At 41.9% G+C, this 22436-nt stretch overlaps 1 protein-coding gene across 1 annotated transcript in view; it reads right to left on the reverse strand.

Moving 5' to 3' along the window:
* DEPTOR (DEP domain containing MTOR interacting protein) overlaps window positions 1-22436 on the reverse strand; it is a 130493-nt gene that overhangs the window by 74648 nt on the left and 33409 nt on the right. Inside the window, exons 2-3 of the mRNA XM_074317021.1 lie at window positions 16734-16912; window positions 15599-15722 (exon numbers count right to left, since the gene is read on the reverse strand). Of these exons, the coding sequence (XP_074173122.1) occupies window positions 15599-15722; window positions 16734-16912 (303 nt within the window). The remainder of the gene's footprint in view (window positions 1-15598; window positions 15723-16733; window positions 16913-22436) is intronic.

The raw sequence follows: 22436 nt of genomic DNA on the forward strand, positions 1-22436 counted from the left end.
AAATGGTGCAGCCAATTCAGGGAAGTCTCTCGGTTTCTCAAACCATTAAATATACAGTTACGATATGATTGAGCCATTCTACTCCTAGGAGAAATGAAAACATGTCCACAGAAAAATCTGTACACAAATGTTCATAGCAGTGTGGATGAAAAAGGAACCACATACTAAACACAACAAGCTCACGGGGAAGCCTACATGGCGGGCCTTACTAACCCACACACCAAAATTGACCACATGGGATGGTCTGAACATAAAAATTCCTAAAAGTGCGTCATGATGGGTAGACACATCCTAGGCCAGTAGCTTCCCTGACAAAGGTTAATTGTTACCGTAGTGAGCCTGTCTATTGTCTTTTTGTATCTGAAGCAAAGATAAACCTTCCACTAAAAAGTTTTATGCTTGAGGCCTGACTCCCCACCATGACCTGCCCAGTTAGGAATTTATGATCAGATCATGCTATGAGGTTACTTTCCTAGAACACCTTTTTCCGTCCACAATACTATATTAAAGAGACCAGTCACAAAGACCAATATATTATATCATTGCATTCGTATAAAATATTTAGAACAGAAATCTATAGAGGTAGAAAGTAAATTAGTGGTTGCTTTTGGATGGATGGGAAAATAGGGAAATGATAGCTAAGGGGTACGAGGTTTCTTTTTGAGGGGATGAAAAGGTTCTAAAATCATGGTGATGGTTGCACATATCTATGAATATACTAAAAGCCATTACATTGTACATTTTAAATGGGCCAGTTGAGTAGTAGGTGAATTATATCTCAATAAAACTGTTAAAACATCACTACTTTGGTCATTTCATTTACTCATTCACTAATTCAATAAATATTTATTGAGCGTCTTCTATGTCTCAGGAGATGCAGAAATGAAAAGGCCCTTGTCCTTAAATTGCTTACTGCCCAGTGGGGAAGCAAACATTACAAACCTACCGTGTTTCCCAAAAATAAGACCTACCTGGACAATCAGCTCTAATGTGTCTTTTGGAACAAAAATTAATATAAGACCCAGTCTTGTTTTACTATAAGACCGGGTATAATGTAATATAATATAATATGATATGATATGATATGATATGATATAATATAATATAATATAATATAAATATAATATAATACTGGGTCTTACATTAATTTTTGGTCCAAAAGACGCATTAGAGCCGATTGTCCGGCTAGGTCTTATTTTCAGGGAAACATGGTATGTAGAAGGCGGATAAACACTGAAACAGAGTAAGACATACACACAGAATGAAAAGGAAGCAAGGAACGAAATCCCTAAGTCTACCAGAGGGAGCTTCCAAGCTCCAAGTTAAGAAGAAATGGGAGTTGGCTCTGGCAGTGAGAGGATCCAGGATCCAGGAGCAGCAAGTACTAAAAGCATCATACAAGGAGAGGTCGGGAGAAGCGGCTCAGTGTTAAGTAGAGTCAGGATGGGGGAGCGGTGGGGTAAGACGGACCACACAGTAGAAGGAGAGAAGCCTGGGCCTAGGTAGCCCTCAGGTCAGAAAGTCTTCAGATCCTAAAGGTGAATCGAGTGCATAAATTCTGAGCTCAGGTGAGTCATGAAGATAACAAAGATGGCAGCAGACTGGTCCTTTTGTATAATGATGATCAGTCCTTCTTTTGCTTTTTATTACGGCCATTGTGCTTTCAGCTCAACAATGAGCTATCAGCACTTAATGAGGACAGCGCCCTGGGATGGTCACTGGAAATACAAAGAGTAAGTCAAGGTTATCACTCTGGAAGACCAGGAGGAAGCAAGGTAACTAAAGTTCTTTAAACTGCTCTTATACACTTGGATTTCATCCATCTGCTGGAAACCAATAGGGAGTCCTTAGCACCAAAGGACCAGCTGCTAACCTCAGTCTAGGGGAAATGGGATAAAGAAACACATGGCAAACCGGAACCACTGGTGTTCCAGTAGATGCTAACAACCTGCTCCTTCTCTCTCTCTCTCTCTCTCTCTCTCTCTCTCTCTCTCTCATATTCAGACTCATTTGAAGGCTCCTGCTATAGACATGTTAATTGACTAGAGGAATTCTGCTTGAGGCAAAACAGCCCCTAATCCAAGGAATTTTTGCTGAAGAGGTGGAAAAATGTGTGTGAAACAATAACTTTATCAAAGATATACAGGAACCTCAGGACAGACTCAACCAGGAACAGAGATTTGGAGACTTGTGCTCTTCCTAGGATCCCACCTCTCACCCCATCCCGCCTCCTTTCCCTTCACAGAAAAGACACTTAAACTTGCGGCACTCTCATGATGGGTTTGAACTATTGACAGCTCCTGCCTTCTCCATCAATAAATCTTTCCTTATCCCAAACTCTGATCTCTTCAATATTGGCCTTTTTGAAGCGCTGAGCACAAAAAACTTGAGATGATTACAAAATGTGAGAGAAAGGAGAGCCTTCAGTATTTCTGAATCTGTGTCCTAGTGCAGGAAGGAAATAGAAGGATAAAACAACACCCCAGAGCCAAGCAAGAGGAATCCAGGAGGGAGCTGGTTGACTGACTACCTTCTGCTCTGCTCGTGCCTATTAGCACAAACTGTTCCGGAGAGACAGTGGCAATGTGAAGCAGGCCTGGGTTTGAATCTCTGAAGTGCAATTTCCAAGCGGTGATTGGGCTTTAATCCAGTTTCTTCTTGTATATAATGAGGATAATAATGCTTACCTCAGTGGGGTTGTAAAAATTAGAGCTAATCTGTATAAAGCAGCTAGCATATCAACCTGGCACAAAGTAGCAGTGAACAAATGATACACACAGCTACACACGCGCGCGCACACACACACACACTCTCCAGAGAGTTCACCCATATCATCTCTTGTCAATCCTTGTCAGGTTATGATACAGGAGAGTTAGCATGTCCCTAGGCAGACAGGGAGGTCCCTGGTGGAATAAACAAAAGACAGCCATATCCTAAAACACTTTTGAAATCATTCCTTCGCTCCAGGACATAATGTAACAAGGTCTTGAGGATAATCATGAAATTCCTTTTGGCCTGACAAATGGGAACAGATCTGACAGATAAGAGTGGGCTACTTTGCTAATCCCTCCAGGATGGGCAAGCAGAACAAACCTGGTAGACAAATTTCATTAGAAGGTGTCAGTTCCCTTCTTCAAACAGTTCCCTTCTTCAGTCAGCTCCCCTTCCCCAAACAGGCAAGGGAAGGTATAAAAGTAAGAACTTTTGCATCAGTCAGGGGGCCACCCCAATTTGGGACCCCCTCCTGCTCGGGAGCTTTGACTCTTTGCTTTCAATAAACTATCCTCTTTTTAAAACTCTTTGCCTCTCCTGGATCCGTGTTTCCATTCTTCTGTCTTACAAGACAGGATCCCAGCCTATGCCCAGAAACTGCCGGCAGATCCAACATCATCTACATCATTTGGGGAATCACAGGAACATATTCCTCTATCAGTTGGACAACAGTGCAAACCAGCCAGAAGAACCAATTCCAAGCCATTCAAGAGATAGGTGAAACATAAAAAACAAAAACAAAAACAAAAAAAACCCAAAGAGTTCAATTACTTAAAAGGACATTTTACATTCTAGAGAATGCTAACACTAACACAAAAGTTAATTTTACTTAGGATATTAAATTACAGTACAATCCAGAGGACAATTTTTAAAAAAATACTATTTGGGTGGTAGTTCCATAATTTTTCAGGGTGTGACAATTTGAGCTGTAGGCTTCGGCTATGGGTATTTTATATATATTACACTTCAACAAATTTAACTAATAAAGTCAAAAATGTTATCTGGATTGTCTTTCTCTCGAGCCTTTTGTTAGGGGCCCTGAAATTAATTAATGCCTTTTGTCAATGTGGTGCTTCTTTTCATTTGGTGGAACAATGCCTTTGCTTACACTCCCCAGCTCTGTGTGAAGAAACCTTAAGTAGAGTTGTTTTCAAAACAAGAAAAACAACAAAGCAACTATACCTCCTGGGGAATGTCTCTGCATTTAAAGACAAAGCCAGCCACCCTGGGAACCCCAACACAAAGCCTGTGAATAACGGGAAGAAGAAACACCCTCCTCACTTGAAAACTCCCAGCCATGCCTTCCACGGCTGTCACTCCTACACAATCCACTTTTACTTTGCTTCCATTCCTGCCTCTTAGAAGGGCCTGCCCCCGAGTCTACTGTGTATTTCTTTTTTTCACCTTTGTCTCCCTTGGCATAACCTCAGGCTGCACCAACCCCCTTGATCCATTCACTCTAGAATCTCAACATTTAAAAGCAAACAAGAGCTATTTCCTCTAGAAAAGACTCCGGGTTCTTAATCTCTTCCAGATGGAATAAAAATGACACTTGCTGTAAACCAGTCATTGGATTCAAAGAATGCTCTGTATGATATTCAATTTCTACAGGTTCACTCAAGGAAGTTTTTAAAATGTTAATGCCAACTGTGGGAAAGTGGAGAGCCTGCACCACGGGTAACTTTTGGCCAGGCGCACTCTTGCGCAACAGGAGTTTTAAAGCATGTTACGTAGCCTATCTCAAGTTCACTTTCCTTACCTGTAAATTGATGGTAAAAATCTCTCCCTCTTAGAAGTGTAGGAAGAATTCACTTAAATAATGCATGAAAATACGTAGGATGGTGCCCAGAGCACGGAAGTGCTCAGTAAATGATGGCTATGATTATTATTCTTATCTTTTCAATGGTTTTGATCAGAACCTACAATGAGTAAATGGGATCAGAGTGATCTTAGAATGGGAAATATCCACTACTGGTTTTTCTCACATTTGAATCTTCCACAGGTTAGGAAAGAAAGGGGCTGCCCATTGACTTCTTTCCTAAATAATGACCATGTGTTCATTTATCTATTCGTCTCTTCAACCAGCATTTCTTGGGTCCATGCTACATGCTGAACACTGAGGCTCCAAAGCTGGGTGTGGCCTCAAGGTCCATGACCCCAAAGGGTGTCTGGAGAGACTGAAATATCAAACACAATCACCTTGGAGATATGGCTGCTATGTTTGCTGGGCTAGGAACCAAGGTGATGCAGGAGCAGAAAGGGAGCCAAAATAATTCATTCATCATCCAACCATACTCCTTATTGGTCCAACAACTCCTTTCAGTTCCCAGGTGGGCCTCACAGGTTCTATCCATCAGGGTCTCAGCAGGAAACTGTAAGAATGTGCACATGGGCTAATAAAAGGTAGTTTGTAATAACAATAATAACAATAATAATAATAATAATAAAGCTCTGGAAAGGGTTAAGGGAAACTCAAAGGGATGGTGAAGCTCCTAGGCTAGCAGGCTGCTGGCTGAGGTCAGTCACTTTAGGCTTAGGGAGAGAGGGCAGTTTCCAGAACCTAAACCAGACACAGGTAAGGAAAAGGATGCCTGACAGGAGCTGTGGCCTTCAATAGCAGGGAGGGAGCAGAGAAATAAATGCTCCGACCTCACTCTCCTCCCTCCTACCTCCTTTCTGCTAGTGCTTCCCCCTGACCAGCCAATAGCAATGGAGCCTGTGGATGCAGGCCATATTACGTCAGCCTCCTGAGCCCACAGCGGGTTGGAAAAGGGTGGAGAATGGATATGGAGGACAAACAGAAATGCCCTGCATAATGGCTGAGCATCTTATCACGCTGAATATACCTCTAGCATACAGAGGCATATGTTTTGTACGCAACTTGGGTAACACAAGGATACTTTGACTGTAGGTATTTTCCCTCACATATTAGAAATAGAACATGTCCTGCATGAGATGAGACTCCACTGAACTTGGTCTCTGGTCCTCACAACAAGTCTGTGCATTATGCATTTTCTTCCCGTTTCACAGACGAAAATCAGGCTCGAGAAGGCTGAAACGTCTCAACACATGGCAGGGAAAGAACTCTGACACATGCCTCTCCAACTCCAGAAATCTTAAATGGTTCTACCGAATTGAAAAGTAACTACAGAGATCGGTTGGCAAAGTCAGTGTTACAGAGACTTGGTTGGTTGTCCTGCAATTACACAGGATTAGGAGTATTGGGCAGAAGTAACTAGTACAGCCAATCTCCATCAATGAATCCAGTCTACTGTCAGAGCAGAAACCTGTTTACCGTTACCTCATCATTTCTAAATAATCAGCCAGAGCTAGAGATCTGCAGATGACAGTCTAGGGCAGAAGACTTCTAACAAGCACAGCTGTCCCGTTACCTGCTCTATGTGTGAACAAAGCTCTAATAGTATTGCCATTTATTATATAGGATGGGGAAGGTGGCACTGCCAAGAGACAGGTAGGAGAATGTGCTTTCCAGAACCAGATTCAAGGACTTGGTATGAGCCAGGAGACGAACACTTTTTTCAGACCCATTTAAAACTCTAGGGCCGGCCTGGTGGCTCAGGCGGTTAGAGCTCCGTGCTCCTAACTCCGAAGGCTGCCGGTTCGATTCCCACATGGGCCAGTGGGCTCTCAACCACAAGGTTGCCAGTTCAATTCCTCGAGTCCCGCAAGGGATGGTGGGCTCTGCCCCCTGCAACTAAGATTGAACACGGCACCTTGAGCTGAGCTGCCTCCCGGATGGCTCAGTTGGTTGGAGCGTGGGCTCTCAACCACAAGGTTGCCAGTTCAATTCCTCGACTCCCGCAAGGGATGGTGGGCAGCGCCCCCTGCAACTAAAATTGAACACGGCACCTTGAGCTGAGCTGCCTCCCGGATGGCTCAGTTGGTTGGAGCGCGGGCTCTCAACCACAAGGTTGCCAGTTCAATTCCTCGACTCCCGCAAGGGATGGTGGGCTGTGCCCCCTGCAACTAGCAACGGCAACTGGACCTAGAGCTGAGCTGCGCCCTCCACAACTAAGACTGAAAGAACAACAACTTGAAGCTGAACAGAACCCCCCACAACTAAGATTGAAAGGACAACAATTTGACCATTGTTCCCCAATAAAGTCCTGTTCCCCTTCCCCAATAAAATCTAAAAAAAAAATAAAAAAATAATAATTAAAAAAAAAAAAAAAAAAAACAAAACTCTAGTAAGCTGTGTATTGTTTACCATTATTTGGTGGTATTCATTACTGCTGTCGCCTTGCATTGAAGCTATAGAATCTGTGCAAAGTAGAAGCCACAAACTGAAAAACAGTTAAGATCTTGGGCTCTGGAGCTGGAAACCAGGGTTTGAAATGCTCCACGTGTTTTTTGGCTGTGTGAAGGTAAGCCAGTTAACTCACCTCTCTAGCCTCAATTTCCTTATTTGCCAAAGGGAAAAATAACAGTATTTATCCCATTGGTTTATAATGAGGCTTTAATAAGACAACGTATGTAAAATGCTTGGTATACAGCAAGTACCAATCATGCAATATGTTTGCTGCTTTCACCATTATCATCAGCATCTTAATTAATCTACTGTCTCTTCAGCTCCTGTTAAAGAAAACAAAAAAACCGAAAAACCACAGGTCCAAAACCTAGATTAAATACCTCACCTAATTGCAGTTTCAACCTTTCCCAGAAACATAAGCTTAATCAACCTGTATGGAATTTTCTGGTCAAGCACCAGTAAAATAATCTGTCACATGGGCCCTCTCCATCCTCCATAGAAAGAAGAGATAATCTACATGATAAAAACCCTGCCCCTCTTCTTCCCCCAAAGAAGAGATGTCCTGCCCACCCTCCCAAATCCTTTCTTTTCTTTCAGTATTAGCTCGCTTGTCCCCACTTCTTCCTATAAAAACCTTCCATCTTGTACAATCTTCAGAGCTCCCGTCTAGTTACTAGACTGGATTCTGTCGGATTCATGAATCACTTAATAAAGCCAAATGATTAGATCTTCAAATTTACTCAGTTGAATTTCGTTTTTTTAACAAAAGAACAGATTTGTTTCATGTAGTCGCTCCAGTTTAGGACTCCTGATGGGCAAATTATTAAGCCTTTTAATCACCCATCAGGCAAAACTCTGCAATTTTGCATGGCCTGCTACAAAGAAACTTAAAAAAAAAGAAAAAAAGAAAAGAAAAGGAAAGGGAAGAAATAGAGAAGGAAGGAGATGCTTAGGGGTGTCCAAGAAGGATGTAGTTCTGGCTCAAAACGTTCCCATCACTCTACACAGAGCAGCACATACAGGGAAACCATTTAAATGTTTGTTCCAAAGTTGCTGTTAAACATCCTGTGAGAAGAGATGGGGGACGCTTAGGGGGGAAGCAGAAGGTGGTGGATGAGGGTAAATGGGATCAAATATATGGTGATGGAAAGAGAACTGACTCTGGGTGGTGAACACACAATGTGATATATACATGATGTAATACAGAATTGTACACCTGAAACCTATGTAACTTTACTAACCATTGTCACCCCAATAAACTTTAATTTAAAAAAAGAGAGAGATGGGGGCCCTTTAAAAATAGCATAGTTTCAAAACTTTTAAACAACTACCTTCTTTTCTCAAATAAAATCCTTTAGAAAATTCCAGTTTTCAATTTCATGTTTATAACAAAATTTATTTACAAAAGTTAAACAGTGAAACCTTTAAGATAGTTTTGATTAACACAAAAAAATAGAGAGAGAAATAAGAGAAGTGGGGAGAAAAATTGTTTCCCCCCCATGATCAACTACAAAATCCAGTTAGTTTGTGCCTTTTGTTTTAGTTGTTTGGAGACAATTCTCCGTGGGTCTCTCACATCTCTTCCTACCTGTTAAGCAGAACCACTGACAACTTATGTTCTGTCTTTTCAAGAAAGTTTGCATAATGAAGATTTGGAAGATAAAGGCAGTGCCTCCTTTCAGAGCAGAAGGGCAGAGTTGCTTACTGTCCAGTATAATAGAAATAAGGTCTGCCTCTGGGCCAGAGAGCAGGTTTGCTTGAAGACTATTACAAAAGATTCAGGTTCCACAAGCTTGGAATTCCTCTTCTATAACCCAACCCAGGCCGGTATCATCTAGACCTCGCTATGCTATTCTGTGGGAATTAAGGCGTGGGAAACTGGTTCCAGAAAATGATGATAGTTTAGTTATTACTGCTGCTGAAGGTAATAAATTGTCCTTTGTCCCTAACCCAGGGGTCTCATGTCTTCTGCCAGCACCCATGAAATGGTGGCAAGCAAATTTGTTGGCTTGTAAGTAGGGTAAAATCCCAAGACTCTTAACAGTTCTTGACATTAGTTATACTGTATCAAAGTCAACCCTTTGATACAGTTGTATCAAAGTCAACCCTTTGATACAGTTGTATCAAAGTCAAGCAGTTGCAAAAGGTAACAACTTTAACCCACTTACATTGCAATCTTTAGACACTCTCCACATAGACCAAGAAGGCAGGAAATGTTTAGTCTAAGATTCTATGAAGCTACTAATTGGGCAGCACAAATAAACAATGAAAATGTTGTGCATAATATTTATATTAGAAAGTATTTTTAGTAAACTTGGAAAAATAATTAAAACAAGTTTGAACACCAAATTTGAATCAATTTGCAGAACTCAGGATAGCAGTTTGAAAAGCATGTCTACACCAGAGATGGAACACAATGAAGTCAAATGCTTGGAGACTTTTTTCTCTTACTCCAGCTTGATGATTTAGGGTGACATCAGTCATTCAACGTCTCTCTAGCTCATGTCCCCCATCTCTACAGTAGGATTCATTGTGCCTACTGGGTATAACTCACAGAGTTGTACAGAGGATCAAATGTGTTGATGTATAAGATGCTTTGTAAATGCTGAAGAGGCAAGACAAGGTAAACCTCTGGTTATTGCTGCTTGTCATTAAAAGCAAACTCCCTGCAGCTCTTTCATGGTACAAGCTCAGCAGCTCACCGCAATCACAGCCCGCAGAGGCCTTTGTTCCTTCAGCAAATATTTATTGTGCCAGGCGCTGGGAGGGAGCAGGAAAAAGATCCCAGGGGCACAGGGTAGAGAAACCTCTGATAAGATTAAACACACAAAAGGGCTTTAGCCCTTTACATACAGTTTCTCCCTTTTATTTCTCTTCAGTCCTATGGACAAGAGGATATAAAGGAAGCAGTGGGGACTCAATAGAGATCGAATCGCATATAGGCATTTAAATCAATTCTTCAATCAGGTCGACACTCAGAGGCAGAATAAATGGACTGCTAGTAGCTGGAGAGAGACACTCCTGTTGTTGAGTAAACCAAAGGCCTTTTAGATGAAAAACTAAACTAATGTTTTTATGAACCAGACCTAGAAAGTTTTTAACTCCATATTAAGACTGAGGTTAAGTTAGAACTGACAAGTCTCCTCTACGTGTCTGAAGATGAAATGAAGGTTCGTATGAAATGTACATTTCAACTAGTAGTTTTAGGAAAGTCCAAATTGTACCTGAAACTCATATTCTCTTTTACAACTAATTATGTTTGTCAGTATAGAGCACACCTGATAATCCTGAGCGCAACTTTTTCTTAAAAGAGATTTATTTTAAATGCACATTAAAACCACAATGAGATGGGGGGGGAGGAGAGAGAGAGAGAGAAAGAGAGAGAGAGAGAGAGAGAGAGAGAGAGAGATTTTGCTAACTGCTGAAAGATAATCAGGTTTTGTAGCTTGGTACATGCACCCCAAATATCTTCTGCCACGTGAAAACAGGGTACACAGATTCCGTGTTGTTCCAGTTACGGATAGTTATCCTGCTTAGAAAGGCTTTACCTGAAAACTAAAACTTGTACTGCTTAGAAGAATGTGCGCTAGGCTGATGTGCTATGTGTGTGGGGTATCTGTGCCCACGCAGCATTAAGTGGGAAACTCTTAAGCTTCTCCTGGAAAGATGTCATGCCTTCTTCTTTATAGCTTCAGTCCACAGTGAAGGTTTGACGAAAGTTTGTTGAGGGAAGTGCACTGTGGCCTGGACGTGCTCAGATTAATTCCTCAAAATGACAAAGTCTGGGCCCTGATCCAGGAGCACACGCCGTCTCTCTCATATTCCCTTCAAGCCGGCAGCAGGAGACGAGCAGTAGGATACCTCATATTCTGAGCCAGGCCTTGTCCTGGGTGCTTCTATGTATTCGTTCATTCAAATCCCCACAAGAAGTCTATGAGGTCGATACTGTGAATGTTTCCATTTACCTGATGGGCAAATGGAGGCCCAGAGAGGGGAAGCCACATGCCCCAAGGACCAGAGCCAGGATTCATACTCAGGTAGCCTGGCTCCTAGGCTCTTAAACACTATGTTACATTTTAAAATAAGATAATAAGAATCATAGGTATCATTTGCTTATATTGTTATTTGCTATCCTAATAGCAGCGGCTAATATTTCTGGGGCCCTCACCGCTCTGTGCCAAGCCCTATGCTGAGTATTGTACAGACTGCATCTTATTTAATTCTTCCAACTGTCTTCCCAAGTGGGCCCAGCCTTATCTCCATTTAAGACCACAGCTCAGAAAGGTTCAACAGACTGCTCAAGGTCACAGGCTGCAACTGGAGACCAGGGCTGTGTGACTCCAAAGCCCACACCGGTGCTCACCTATGACATGGGAAAATTCATGTCACTAGCTCACCTGTCACGTTCCTCACCTTGGGACAACTAGAAAGGGACAGCGTCTGACCTTGAACTACCACTCATTCAAGTACCCCTGGTTACAGCAACTGGCGTGAGAAAGAGACTAAGAGGTAGCAGAGTCACTGAACTTTGTTCTGAGACCCCGATTTGTGCTAGAAAATAGCAGACTGAGAAACACCAACCATTACGGGTTTGAAAGCCAGGGAGCCCCAAATATCATCAGGGTTCAGCAAAACCGCAGTCAGAAACCACCAAGTTTGACAACGTCCTATTAATAACACAGAACAAACAAACAAGGGGAGAGCAAAAAGGAAATACTGACAACACAGACAGCCCCTCTGAGCTGGTGGGAGGTTGTGGAGAGAACAGCAACCTGCACACCTGACACCCTGGTTGCAAGTGAGACCCTGTTCCTCTTAAACGATAGCACCATCACCCAGAAATGACTTCACTGTTTTGGGTCCCAGATGCCATCCCATAATGCCCCATCTATTTTATATCACTATTTACTATAAAATATCTAATGTAAGCTGTGAGGAACTTAATTTACAAATAAAAGGCATTGTTATTTTCATCACATTTATAGAACACCATCTAGGTTTACAATGAAATGTATCATTTCACTCTCTTTTGCCAATGTCTACTTTAGAATTCTGGAATATTCTCCGTAAATTATTTACAGACAATTCCATATTTAGAAACTCCATGTTACATTATAAGATAATCTACATTTTGTAGGCAACATTGATTTCATTCATTTAATCTCCACTAAAGGAAACAAAAAAGATTTATTAATAGCCTAGTAGCAATAAGTTTGGGCTCTGGGCTCTTGGGTTCAAATCCTAGCTGTTTTTTTTACTAGTGAGTTGACCTTAGGTACATTGCCACATTTTTCTCATCTATAAAATGGATAGTATCTAACTAGGGGGTATTATGATGATTAAATAAAATGGATAAATCAGGATGTCTAATACCCAGTTAGCAACCAACAATTATTATCCATTGTTATTTTCTTAAAAGGAAAACAATGAAAGGAACATATGTATTTTACAAGACTTTTCACAAATGTTAGACATATCCTAAACAAGAGTTCTGGCTAAAATAATACAAGAAAAAACTTGAATTCTAAAATGAATGAAGTATTTGAAAAGAGGAGCTATGAACACACCACTATGAATTTCTTAATGTTAATTAAAGAAAGTATCCAAAACTTACAAATTAATAGTACATGTTGAGATTCATGGAAAAATGGCCAGGGAAACAAGGAAAATGCATAAAAAATAATTACGTGTAAGGCACAAAAATCATTACACTAAACAAAAATGATCAATAGGGAAACTGAACCATCAATTTCAAAGGTCCCAAAGTTTGTTCCACACATGTTCCAGCAACCAAAAGTAGGGGCCTTTGTGAGATTTGTGAGGTAGCAGCTAGTTCATACAAGGCTAAGTACTAATTAAATGCCATTTCCTAGTGCTAATTTCACAAGCATTGTGAAGAAATAAATTTACTTGGAAATTGAGACACTGAACCCTACGGACTGGGAAGTCAACTGCACCCAGAAAAAGTCCAGCAATATTGAACAACTCATCCAGGGATCAAAGAGCTCATTCATATACTTTTCAGCAAATATCTAACCATCTGCAATTGGCTAGGCACCTGTGAAACCATCAGAAATACAAAAAAGGATAACGTAGTCCCCACCCTTAAGTTTCATGATCTAATGCAATAAACAAAGACAGAATCTTAATGAGGCTCTTTGATGGGCACACACACAGTTGTGGCACCTAATTCAGTCCTAAGGGGATATGGAAGGATTCCCAGAAAAGGTCATATAGAACATGAAGCAAGAAAGAGTCAGAGTGAACTAGGGAAAGGGATCAGAGTAGCATGAAGCGTCTTCTAGGCAGAGGGAACAGCAAATGCAAAACGCACATCAGAATGCCACTTCTCTGCTCTCTACTCCTCAATGGCTTCCCATTATACTTAATACCCTCAATTCCTATCATGATCTTAAGGATCCAAATATGATCTGGCCCCAACTCATCTTCCACTATTCTCCCCTTCCTTCCTCCTGCCCTCTGGACACTCTGGCTTCCTTACTGTCACAAAATATGCCAAGCACATTCCTGCTTCCAAGCCTTTATCCTTGCTGTGTCCTCCATCTGAGACTCTCTTTTACCAAATATCCTCCAGGCTCACTTTATTCAAAGATCACTCTTCGGGGACACCTTTCCTGTCCCTTCCCCTATCTAAAATACTTCACTACCTTCAGTAAGTCTACTTTTGTTTCTAGCACTGAAAACCACCTGTATTCTACCACATTCCTCTTTGTGTGTTATCCATTGAATGCCTCTCTCTTTAATTAAAATGATGGGGGCAGAGGCTTTGTCCACCTGTGGTTCAGGACACATTTCCAATGCCTATAGCTGTGCTTGGCATGTGGTAAGGGCTCCGTACATTTTTCTTGTATAATTCGTGAATTGGTAAATGGCCAGAAGGCTGAGAGGAGCATAGGCTGGTGACACAGTTCAGTGTGAACAGCACATAAGGTATAAGGCGAGAAGCAACAGCAGGTGGGGCTAGAGGTGAAGTCTGTTTTACAGAAGGTATGACAACGTTCTTTCAACTTTTCTTATTTTTGTCTTGCCATTATATCCATCCCATTAGCAAAACAGTTCTCTACCAGACATTCTCAGTCATTGCTAACCCTAACCCCCACAGTGTGGTTACCCAGAGATAAACTATAGCTAGAGAAGAGGGTTAGAGAACCCCCAGCTTCCTTCCATGGAAATGAGAAGTGTGTCTTTGACAACATAGAATCTTGTAGTTTGAAGGGACCACCATGGTAAATACCTAAGACCACCTAGAATTTTCTAAAAGGAACTAAGAAAGTAAAAGAAAACAGCAACAAAACATGTATGTACACTCAAATAGACAAATGGAAGTGTTGATGGATCCCTTCCACTCAAATTCATGTGAGTCAGGGAGATGGGGTTTTTTCCTATACTTTGATATAGAAAGCAAGTGATAGGAGACCTAGTACATAGTGGACCTTAAGTGGTTGGACAATACCAGCTACAGAAACAGAGGTGAATAGAACTAGGACAGAGGCAGAGCACAGGAGAGACAGAATGGAGGGTGGTCATCCATATCATGTTAAATCTGAAACGGTTTTCATCAGTGGGGTCTGACAACATACCAGAGTTACTGAGCTGAATACTTAGTACGTGACACAGTTTATTCTTTTAATTTCCATAACAGCACAGCACTAAACACCTAGGAGGTAGGTGATAGTACCACTCCCAGGTCATACAAAAGGACACTAGGGTTTACAAAGGTAAGGTGACAGGGCTAGAACTCAAACACTGTCTGCCTCTCAACCATCCTGCTACTTAATCTGACCACCTGGGCCCCTCTTCCCCAGGCACCAACCCATCCATCATAGCGTAGGCTCTTCTACACAATAAATGCCTGTTTTTATTTTTTTGCATGCCTTTGTTTATAAAGGCAGCCATAGCTAAGGAGGGGGTGTCATTGTTCCTGCACAACTTTCTCTAATGGTTGCCCTGGGAGTAAAAAACAAACAAGGAAGGAAGGACGGGGAAGGGAGCACAGAAATAGCAGATCAGCTCAGAGACAGACCACTGGAGAGATTCAAGACGCACCAACCAAATTGTCTTCCAAAGGGCTCAGAGATTCTTTCTCTTAGACCATCCTACTATCTGAAATTCCCTAACAACTCATCTTTTGATCTGAACTTGAACTTCCTCTGTCCTTGACACTGTGTCTCTAGGCGTTCATAAGACTAAACCTCCAAGTTATACAACAGTATTTAAAAGAGAAAGAGCCACTGCATCATTTGATGGCAAACATCAAGCTCCAGCCTTTTATTTTCACTTCTGGGGTTTTGTCAAATCGACCTAAATATATAAAAAAACACTATTTAAATAAATTCTTTATTAAGAATCTCATGACTTAATTTCTGGCATGGAGAGAAGCAAATGAGGGAGGAAGTTTTCTCATTATTAAAGGAACACTTATGTAACTATCCCACATGGAAGAGCCAGGCTGAAGTCAAAATGATAAAAGACTAAAATAGCCCTGCTTCTCTCTACACGTTGAGAGCACACTGGGGAATTTCATGTGCAACATACTTCTCATAGAGCCTCTGTCCTCTCATGAAGGCCTTCACCTCATTGTCCAAGGGGAAGGTGCCGTCATCCTTTCTAAAGCGGTAGAAGAGTTTGACGTCCTTGAATTCCTTGTGCTCATCACACACTGAAACACAATATACAGAGAAAGACAAACAAGAAAAAAAAAATTATTTAATCAACCAAACTAAGTTGCGAATTAAGATTTGTTTTTCTCCCTAATTTCTCAAGCACATGACTATGTGATGTAATACATGTAGCGTATTTAGCACAGTAGCGCAAACAGAATAAGTGTTCATATTATTAGGTATCACCTTCCTCCTCCTCATCATCCATAAAAAATGTCTCAATTAATCACTCAATCCACACACTCTTCTTGAGCATGATAATGGGGCAGCCATCAGCCTCAAAGAATATAAAATCGAGTGAGGTAGAGATGGCCACATGTAATTAAAATATGGTGTGACAGGGCTATGAAAGAGATGATGCGATGCTGCAGTGGGAGCCCAAAGAAGGAGTACCTGGTACCCCAGTAACCTAACTTTGGGGAACGGACGCTTCTCTGAAGAGTCTGCATATAAGTGGAGACCTGAAGAATGGGCAGCAAATGAGCAAAATGAAGAGAAAGGGCATTCCAGCCCAAGGGAATAACCGCATGTGAAAGTTCTTGGCCAAGGTTAGGGATGTCAAGGAGACATGGGCCCGAATGTTCACTGAACCATTGAAGAGTGACAGCAACAACTTGGACACAACGTATACGCCCATCAGTCGGAGAATGGATGAGTGGGTCATGGCGTAATTAAACGCGGCATACATAGCAATAAAAATGAGCAAACAGGAGATCCACTATCATTGGGATGACTCTCCCAAACAACGTGTGCCAAAGAACAAACACGCACCTCTATAATTATTTAAAACAATACATGTTGCTAAGAGATGCATATACAGAAAAGTGTAAGGAAGTCCACAGAAATGAACCCATGTGCCTCTTGGAGGGAGGAAGGGAATGCAACTGAGCAGCGGTACACGGAGGAGACGAAGGAAAATGTTTTATTCTGGAAATGGGTAGGTTCGCATCTGGAATAGAGCTGTAGTCCTTCATCTCTCAAGTGACTTTGACTGTCGCCACCTCACTCACCGTGATGAACGATGCCCCGGTCGGCTAATTTCTGCATGAGTTTAATCGCCGTCTCTCTATCAGAAGCTTCTTTGTGCTCAATCAGCCAGTCAATCAGTTCTTTAGCGACGAAACAGTTTGGGTAGGTTTTGAGATGATGTCGCCTGTCTTTAATAACCTTTTCTTCATGCAGCCTGAGCCTGGAAAGAAATTTTGGCAATCACTTCAGGAATCCTGATGACAACACAAATGATTAAACCAATCCCAGAGAGCAGTGACAAAACGGAAGCTCTAAACACACCAGAGCACCATTCAAATATCTTGATGTCAGTGGGTGATTTCCATGGTGACATAACCCAGAGGCCCCAGAAAGTGATTCCACCCTCAGATCCAAAGGTGATCCAGGTAAGTGGGAGGGAAAAACAACCATAGACAACTTAGAGCTTTCCTGCCACTCAGGAGACTGAGAAAAGCTCTCTCCCCATTACCCTGCCTCATCCCTTCTCTTTATTGCTCTACCAGTGTGGGCTTATGGATTCCATCAACCAACGAACAAAAACTCCAGCTGAAACCAGGTACTTCCTCTTATCACAGATTGCTCAGGGTCCACCATATTTGCATGCATTTATTCATTCATATGACAAATATGAATGAGTGTCTATTACCTGCCTATTAGGCACTTCTAGGCATTAGAGACAAACATCGGAAAAGACACAAAGATCCTTACTTTTGCAGGCCCCGTTTACAGACAGGCAACAGTCAATCCTTTTGTGAGGCTTGCTGGGTACCAGCAGCTAATTTGAGCATGTTATATTGATGGAATCACTTAATATTCACGGCAACTTCATCAGAAGTTACTATTGATTTCTCTCTCTCGCTCTCTCGCTCTTGCTCTTATTATTATTTTTTTTACAATAAAAAGAACTGAGGCCTCAGAGACATACAGTGACTTGCCTAAGACCACACAATTAACAAGTAGTGAAAGAGATTTGAACCCTGATGGCCTCACTTCTGAGTCCAGCTTTCCAATGGCCACATCACGCTGCCTCTAACTAGGGAGGGATAAGCAAAAAGTCCAGGAAAGATGGAGTAAAGCTGTTGGACAAATACAATTTATTTACAGGCTGATGGATGATCATAGGGAAAAGTGGTTGACACAGAGCCTTCCCTTATTCCCTTCAGAACTCAATGATTTTTTTCCCAAAGAGTCTTAAACTTGCCTTTAAGAGAAAAAAAAGAGTTTCCTCGATTTGTCTTCAGCGGACCTTGCAATCCCAAGGGTTGCAATTGTGAGTAGGAAACTGCCTAGGCTGGAGCTCTGAGGCTAAGCTTCTCTTCCTTGCGAGACATTGTTATAGGCTGAACGGTGTTCCCTAGTATATACCGAGGATGGCACTAAGCAGCTTCACAAATGCTGACGTAACTAACTGCTGTGGCATGAGTGTTTGCATCCCCCCGACATGGTGAAAGACTAAACCCGAAATGTCTAACCACTATGCTATACAATAATATCGAATGTCAACAGTGATTGAAAAACAAACAAAAATATTTTTTAATAAATTAAAAAAAGAAAGAAATACAAAACCCCAAAAGGTCAGTTATGAGGAAAGGACTAGGATATGAAGACTTGGCTGTCTTCCTGACATGGTGAGTAATTCCAGATGATCAAATTTCTGAGCATCAGAGTCTCATTGGGAAAATGGGGAAAATGGTACCCACCTTGATTACCTCCTCACACTGTCACAAAGCTCCTTAATAAAGATAAAAATAGCACTTGAGCTCTTACTATGTGCTGGGCTTAGTTTTAACTGCTTTTATTGGCATTCATTGTCATGTCAGCTCCCTGAGGTGGGTCATGTTAAAACCACAAGTGATACCACTGTAAAGTTGTAATTATTAATTAAGAAAATATATGAGCCCTAATAAACACATAAAAACATGTTCACATAGGCGTGCTAAAGTCAACACATGAATCCTGGTAATGAATTCAGTGGCAATGGCACCGAGTAATTTGTTTAACGGGCTCCAAGTGGCAGAATGCGAAACATTAATTCTCAGATGTGATGTCTGTCAGGAATTCAGGAATAATGAAGACCAATTTATTTAGAAATTGAAATGTGGAATAAGCTACCATATAATTTGGTGAAGGAGGAATAGGTGATGAGCCAAAAGAGGAGGTTCAGCTCCTGTAAACTTTCTAACTTAAAAAAAAATATATTAGGTAATGTTTATCTTTAAATACTACAGAATAGAACCTTTCAGTTAGTGTCCTTTTATGAACCCTGAGCTTGGTGCTAATTCTTTTTTTTGGGGGGGGGAGATACTGGGGAACAGTGTTTTTCCAGGATGTCAAGTGGTTGTTTTTCAATGTAGTTGTGTGTGTGGGGGTGCAGCTCACTGACCCATGTGGGACTCGAACCAGCGACCTTGCTGTTATGAACACCATGCTCTAACCACTGAACCAACCGATTGCCCGTGGTGCTAATTCTTGAGCATGCCTGATTCCCACGGACTCCCACCCTGCTCTGTGGGAGAAGCACCAGACACAATCCCTTCAGACCCACGAGAGCCTGGTACATTGCCGTGTTTAGAAAACTGAGCAGAAGCATGATGGAGGGGAAAGAACTTTGGATCCAGGAAATAGCCAGGAACATGATAGGTTTAGACATGTTACCAGGGGTTAAAAATGTTCAGCAACTGTGTTACTATCTTTTTGTCTCTTTTAGTCAGAAACAGAGTATTCTAAAAATGAGCACTGAAAATTGCACAGTCCAGAAAAAGTATCCCAATAAAGAGGTAAGAATTTTTATACTGCAAACACATAATCAAGTGTTTTGCCTGGCTCCGTGGGTACTTAATAAATATTTGGTGAACAAATGAATGTACAAGGGCACGAATAGAAATGAAACCATTTTTCTTTTTTTAAAAGTAGGGAGGCTCCTCACTAACTTAGTAGGAGTTCCCGCCCCACAACTTAGTAACCATGTATTACACGGAATTGATCTAAGTCTTTTATAAAGAAAACTATTTATGCTTTCACTTCTAGGATAATCAATTTCCAGACATTTAATCCTCTGTGTGGTGTGTGTGTGTGTGTGTGTGTGTGTGTGTGTGTGTGTGCTTAAAAAAGGTATTTCCTTTTATCTGAACTAACCTTACCCCCTTACAAGTTTTCAGGGGTTCTAATACACCTATATGTATGACGATCTCCAAAATGGGGATAGAGTACGCAGTATTTCAGAGTCTCATTAAAAACGAAAATTTTGCCTCGCTGAACCTCTCATGGAATACTATTCTGTAGAAAGACTCCATGAAATGCTGAGTGAGCGGCTGTGAGCCACACTTTAAACACAGTATTTTGCCTGGACCCATCAGTTTCATGATCCGCCACATCCAATACGCTCTTTGATGTCAAACTGCTCCCCCACACCTCCCCCAGCCCCGCCTGTTTTCCTTGCATGGGGCACAACTGACTGGAAGAGACCCCTGCCCCTGCCCCCGGGCAATTCAACATGGAGAGCAGGAGCACAAAATTCTTTCTCCCCACTTCCAGTGACAGTACGTAGCGAAGCCACGCAGAAGGGCTCCCTCCAAGATTTAAACTAGAGTTGAAGTTTTCAAACTCTAGTTGTGCCATGCAACACGTTCTTGAAGTAGAACCTACCCAGATGTCAATGTGTAAAACAGAGCAAAGTGGGGCGCTCTGGCTCCAAAAGCGTATGGCTGCCATGTCCAGAGCATTTCCCGGTTTCCCCACTCAGTTCTCCCACGTACAGCCTCCACATCTTTCTGTCTATCTACATGGAACTCCTAGAACCAAGGTTAAAAATCCCCACACTAGAAGACACACGGAAATGGGCCGCGCAGGAGGCGGGCAGGCCAGCACAGCCAAGCTGAGAGAGCGAGAGAAAGAGCCCCTGAAGTTGGAAATGCGATGGCAAAAGACAACTCGGAGCACCTTGGCCCTGTAGAGCTTTCCCGTTCCTCTTCTAAGCTATGCACGCCCTACTGATAACCAGAGCGGTCCCTTCAGGTAGCTGCCGAAGCCTCGATTCCCTGGACCCCCAAGGACCTCCCCATCCGGGTTCTAAGGCGTGTCTCCTGGAATAGCACGCTCTACAGACAGTCCACCCCAACCCCAGGTTTCCTCTCTCACCTCCCAACCACAAGCACTACCCCCTTGCTGTCTGGACACTCTGGGCCTTTTTTCATGCCCTCATCCTCCATGTCTCTGCTCCCTCCTCCTGCCTTCAATAATTCAAAAAAAAAAATAAATAAATAAATCTATTTCCTCTTCAGTTTGAAAGGCACCTCCCCCCAGCTTTCCAAAGCCAGAAAACAACCTTCTCTCCTTCGTTCTCCCATAATATCTTAATGACATTACCAAAGCGTTCATCCCACGGTATCACAATTAAATAAGGTCAGGAATAGCAAAGGAGAGTTGCTGATTTATTTTTGCCGTTCTCGTGCCTGGCACATTGTAGGGGATAGAGCTTCACTGATGTGAAAACAATCAACGGGTGCACGCTATGCACTCAGGATCAATCCACATCAGTCACATCAATCCACACGGCACCACTGGGGAGAATAACCATCTCTCTTTTAGCTGCCTTTTGAATCCCACCGGCTAAGGAATTTCAATACAAAACCCCCCTTGCCATCATTCCTTTCCGACAGCTGGCTCACAGGCTTTGGAGTCAAGGTGATTCTGTAATGTTCTATTCCTGTCCAGCTAACCAGCTGCTGAAATTGCATCAGACGATTTCCTCTTCTAGCCCAAGGAGAACAAACACTACAGAAGGGAGGGCGGGGCCTTAATTAATAATCCCCACAAAAGTACCGTCCATCTGATAAGAAGTGGAGAAACTGTTGTTTGAAAATAGCTTGCAGAAAACTGCAGCAGGTTGTGGAAACCAGGGAACAAAGGGGGAGACAGAAACTACAGATTCTCATTTAAATACAGCGTCATAAATCTCAGCCAAAGTAAACAGCTTAATTAAAAAACGCAGCAAGCCAAACAGTGGGGCTGACAGTGTGAGCCTTGTGATTTGGGCCATAGCTCTGACATACATGTGCTTTAAACCAAAGCTTTTGTCCTTTCCAGATGTTGTGCAACAGCCAATATCTGTCCCTGGGGATCAGAGAACTTAGAGAAAATCACTCATAATCACCTATCCTTGAAAGGCCCCGCGTCTAAAAGGATGAGGAAAAAAAACAACAACACAGGAACAAGTGAAATCTAACATATTGTATTTCCTTTGAATGTTTAGATTTATTTTATAATTAGAATTTCAAATGATCAAAATAATGTATGTTCATGATAGATGACAAAATTCAAATATGGGTCATATGAAGTTGGGTAACTGATGATGAATTGATAATTGTTGAAGGTAGAACACAGATGCATAGGAGTTTGCTACACCACTGCATCTATTTGGGGGTGCATTTGAAATTTTCCCTGACCCCACTTCCCGAAGGAACCCAATATTAATAGTTGCATCTGTATTCTTGCAAAACTTGATTATGTTCACCTACATGGATGGCTATATATTTATATTTGCATGTGAAATGGGATCCTAATACATATTTCATGGTGTTTTGCTTCAAGAAGACGCTTGAATTCTCCCAGCCTGATCAGAACAACAGAGCAAATACAGACAGCGATAGGAATGAAAGAAAGTAGAATTGGTTAACATAAACAGACAACATGTGATTCTGGAGAGC

The sequence above is a fragment of the Rhinolophus sinicus genome, linkage group LG12, assembly GCF_036562045.2.
Source record: "Rhinolophus sinicus isolate RSC01 linkage group LG12, ASM3656204v1, whole genome shotgun sequence".
NCBI lineage: Eukaryota > Metazoa > Chordata > Mammalia > Chiroptera > Rhinolophidae > Rhinolophus > Rhinolophus sinicus.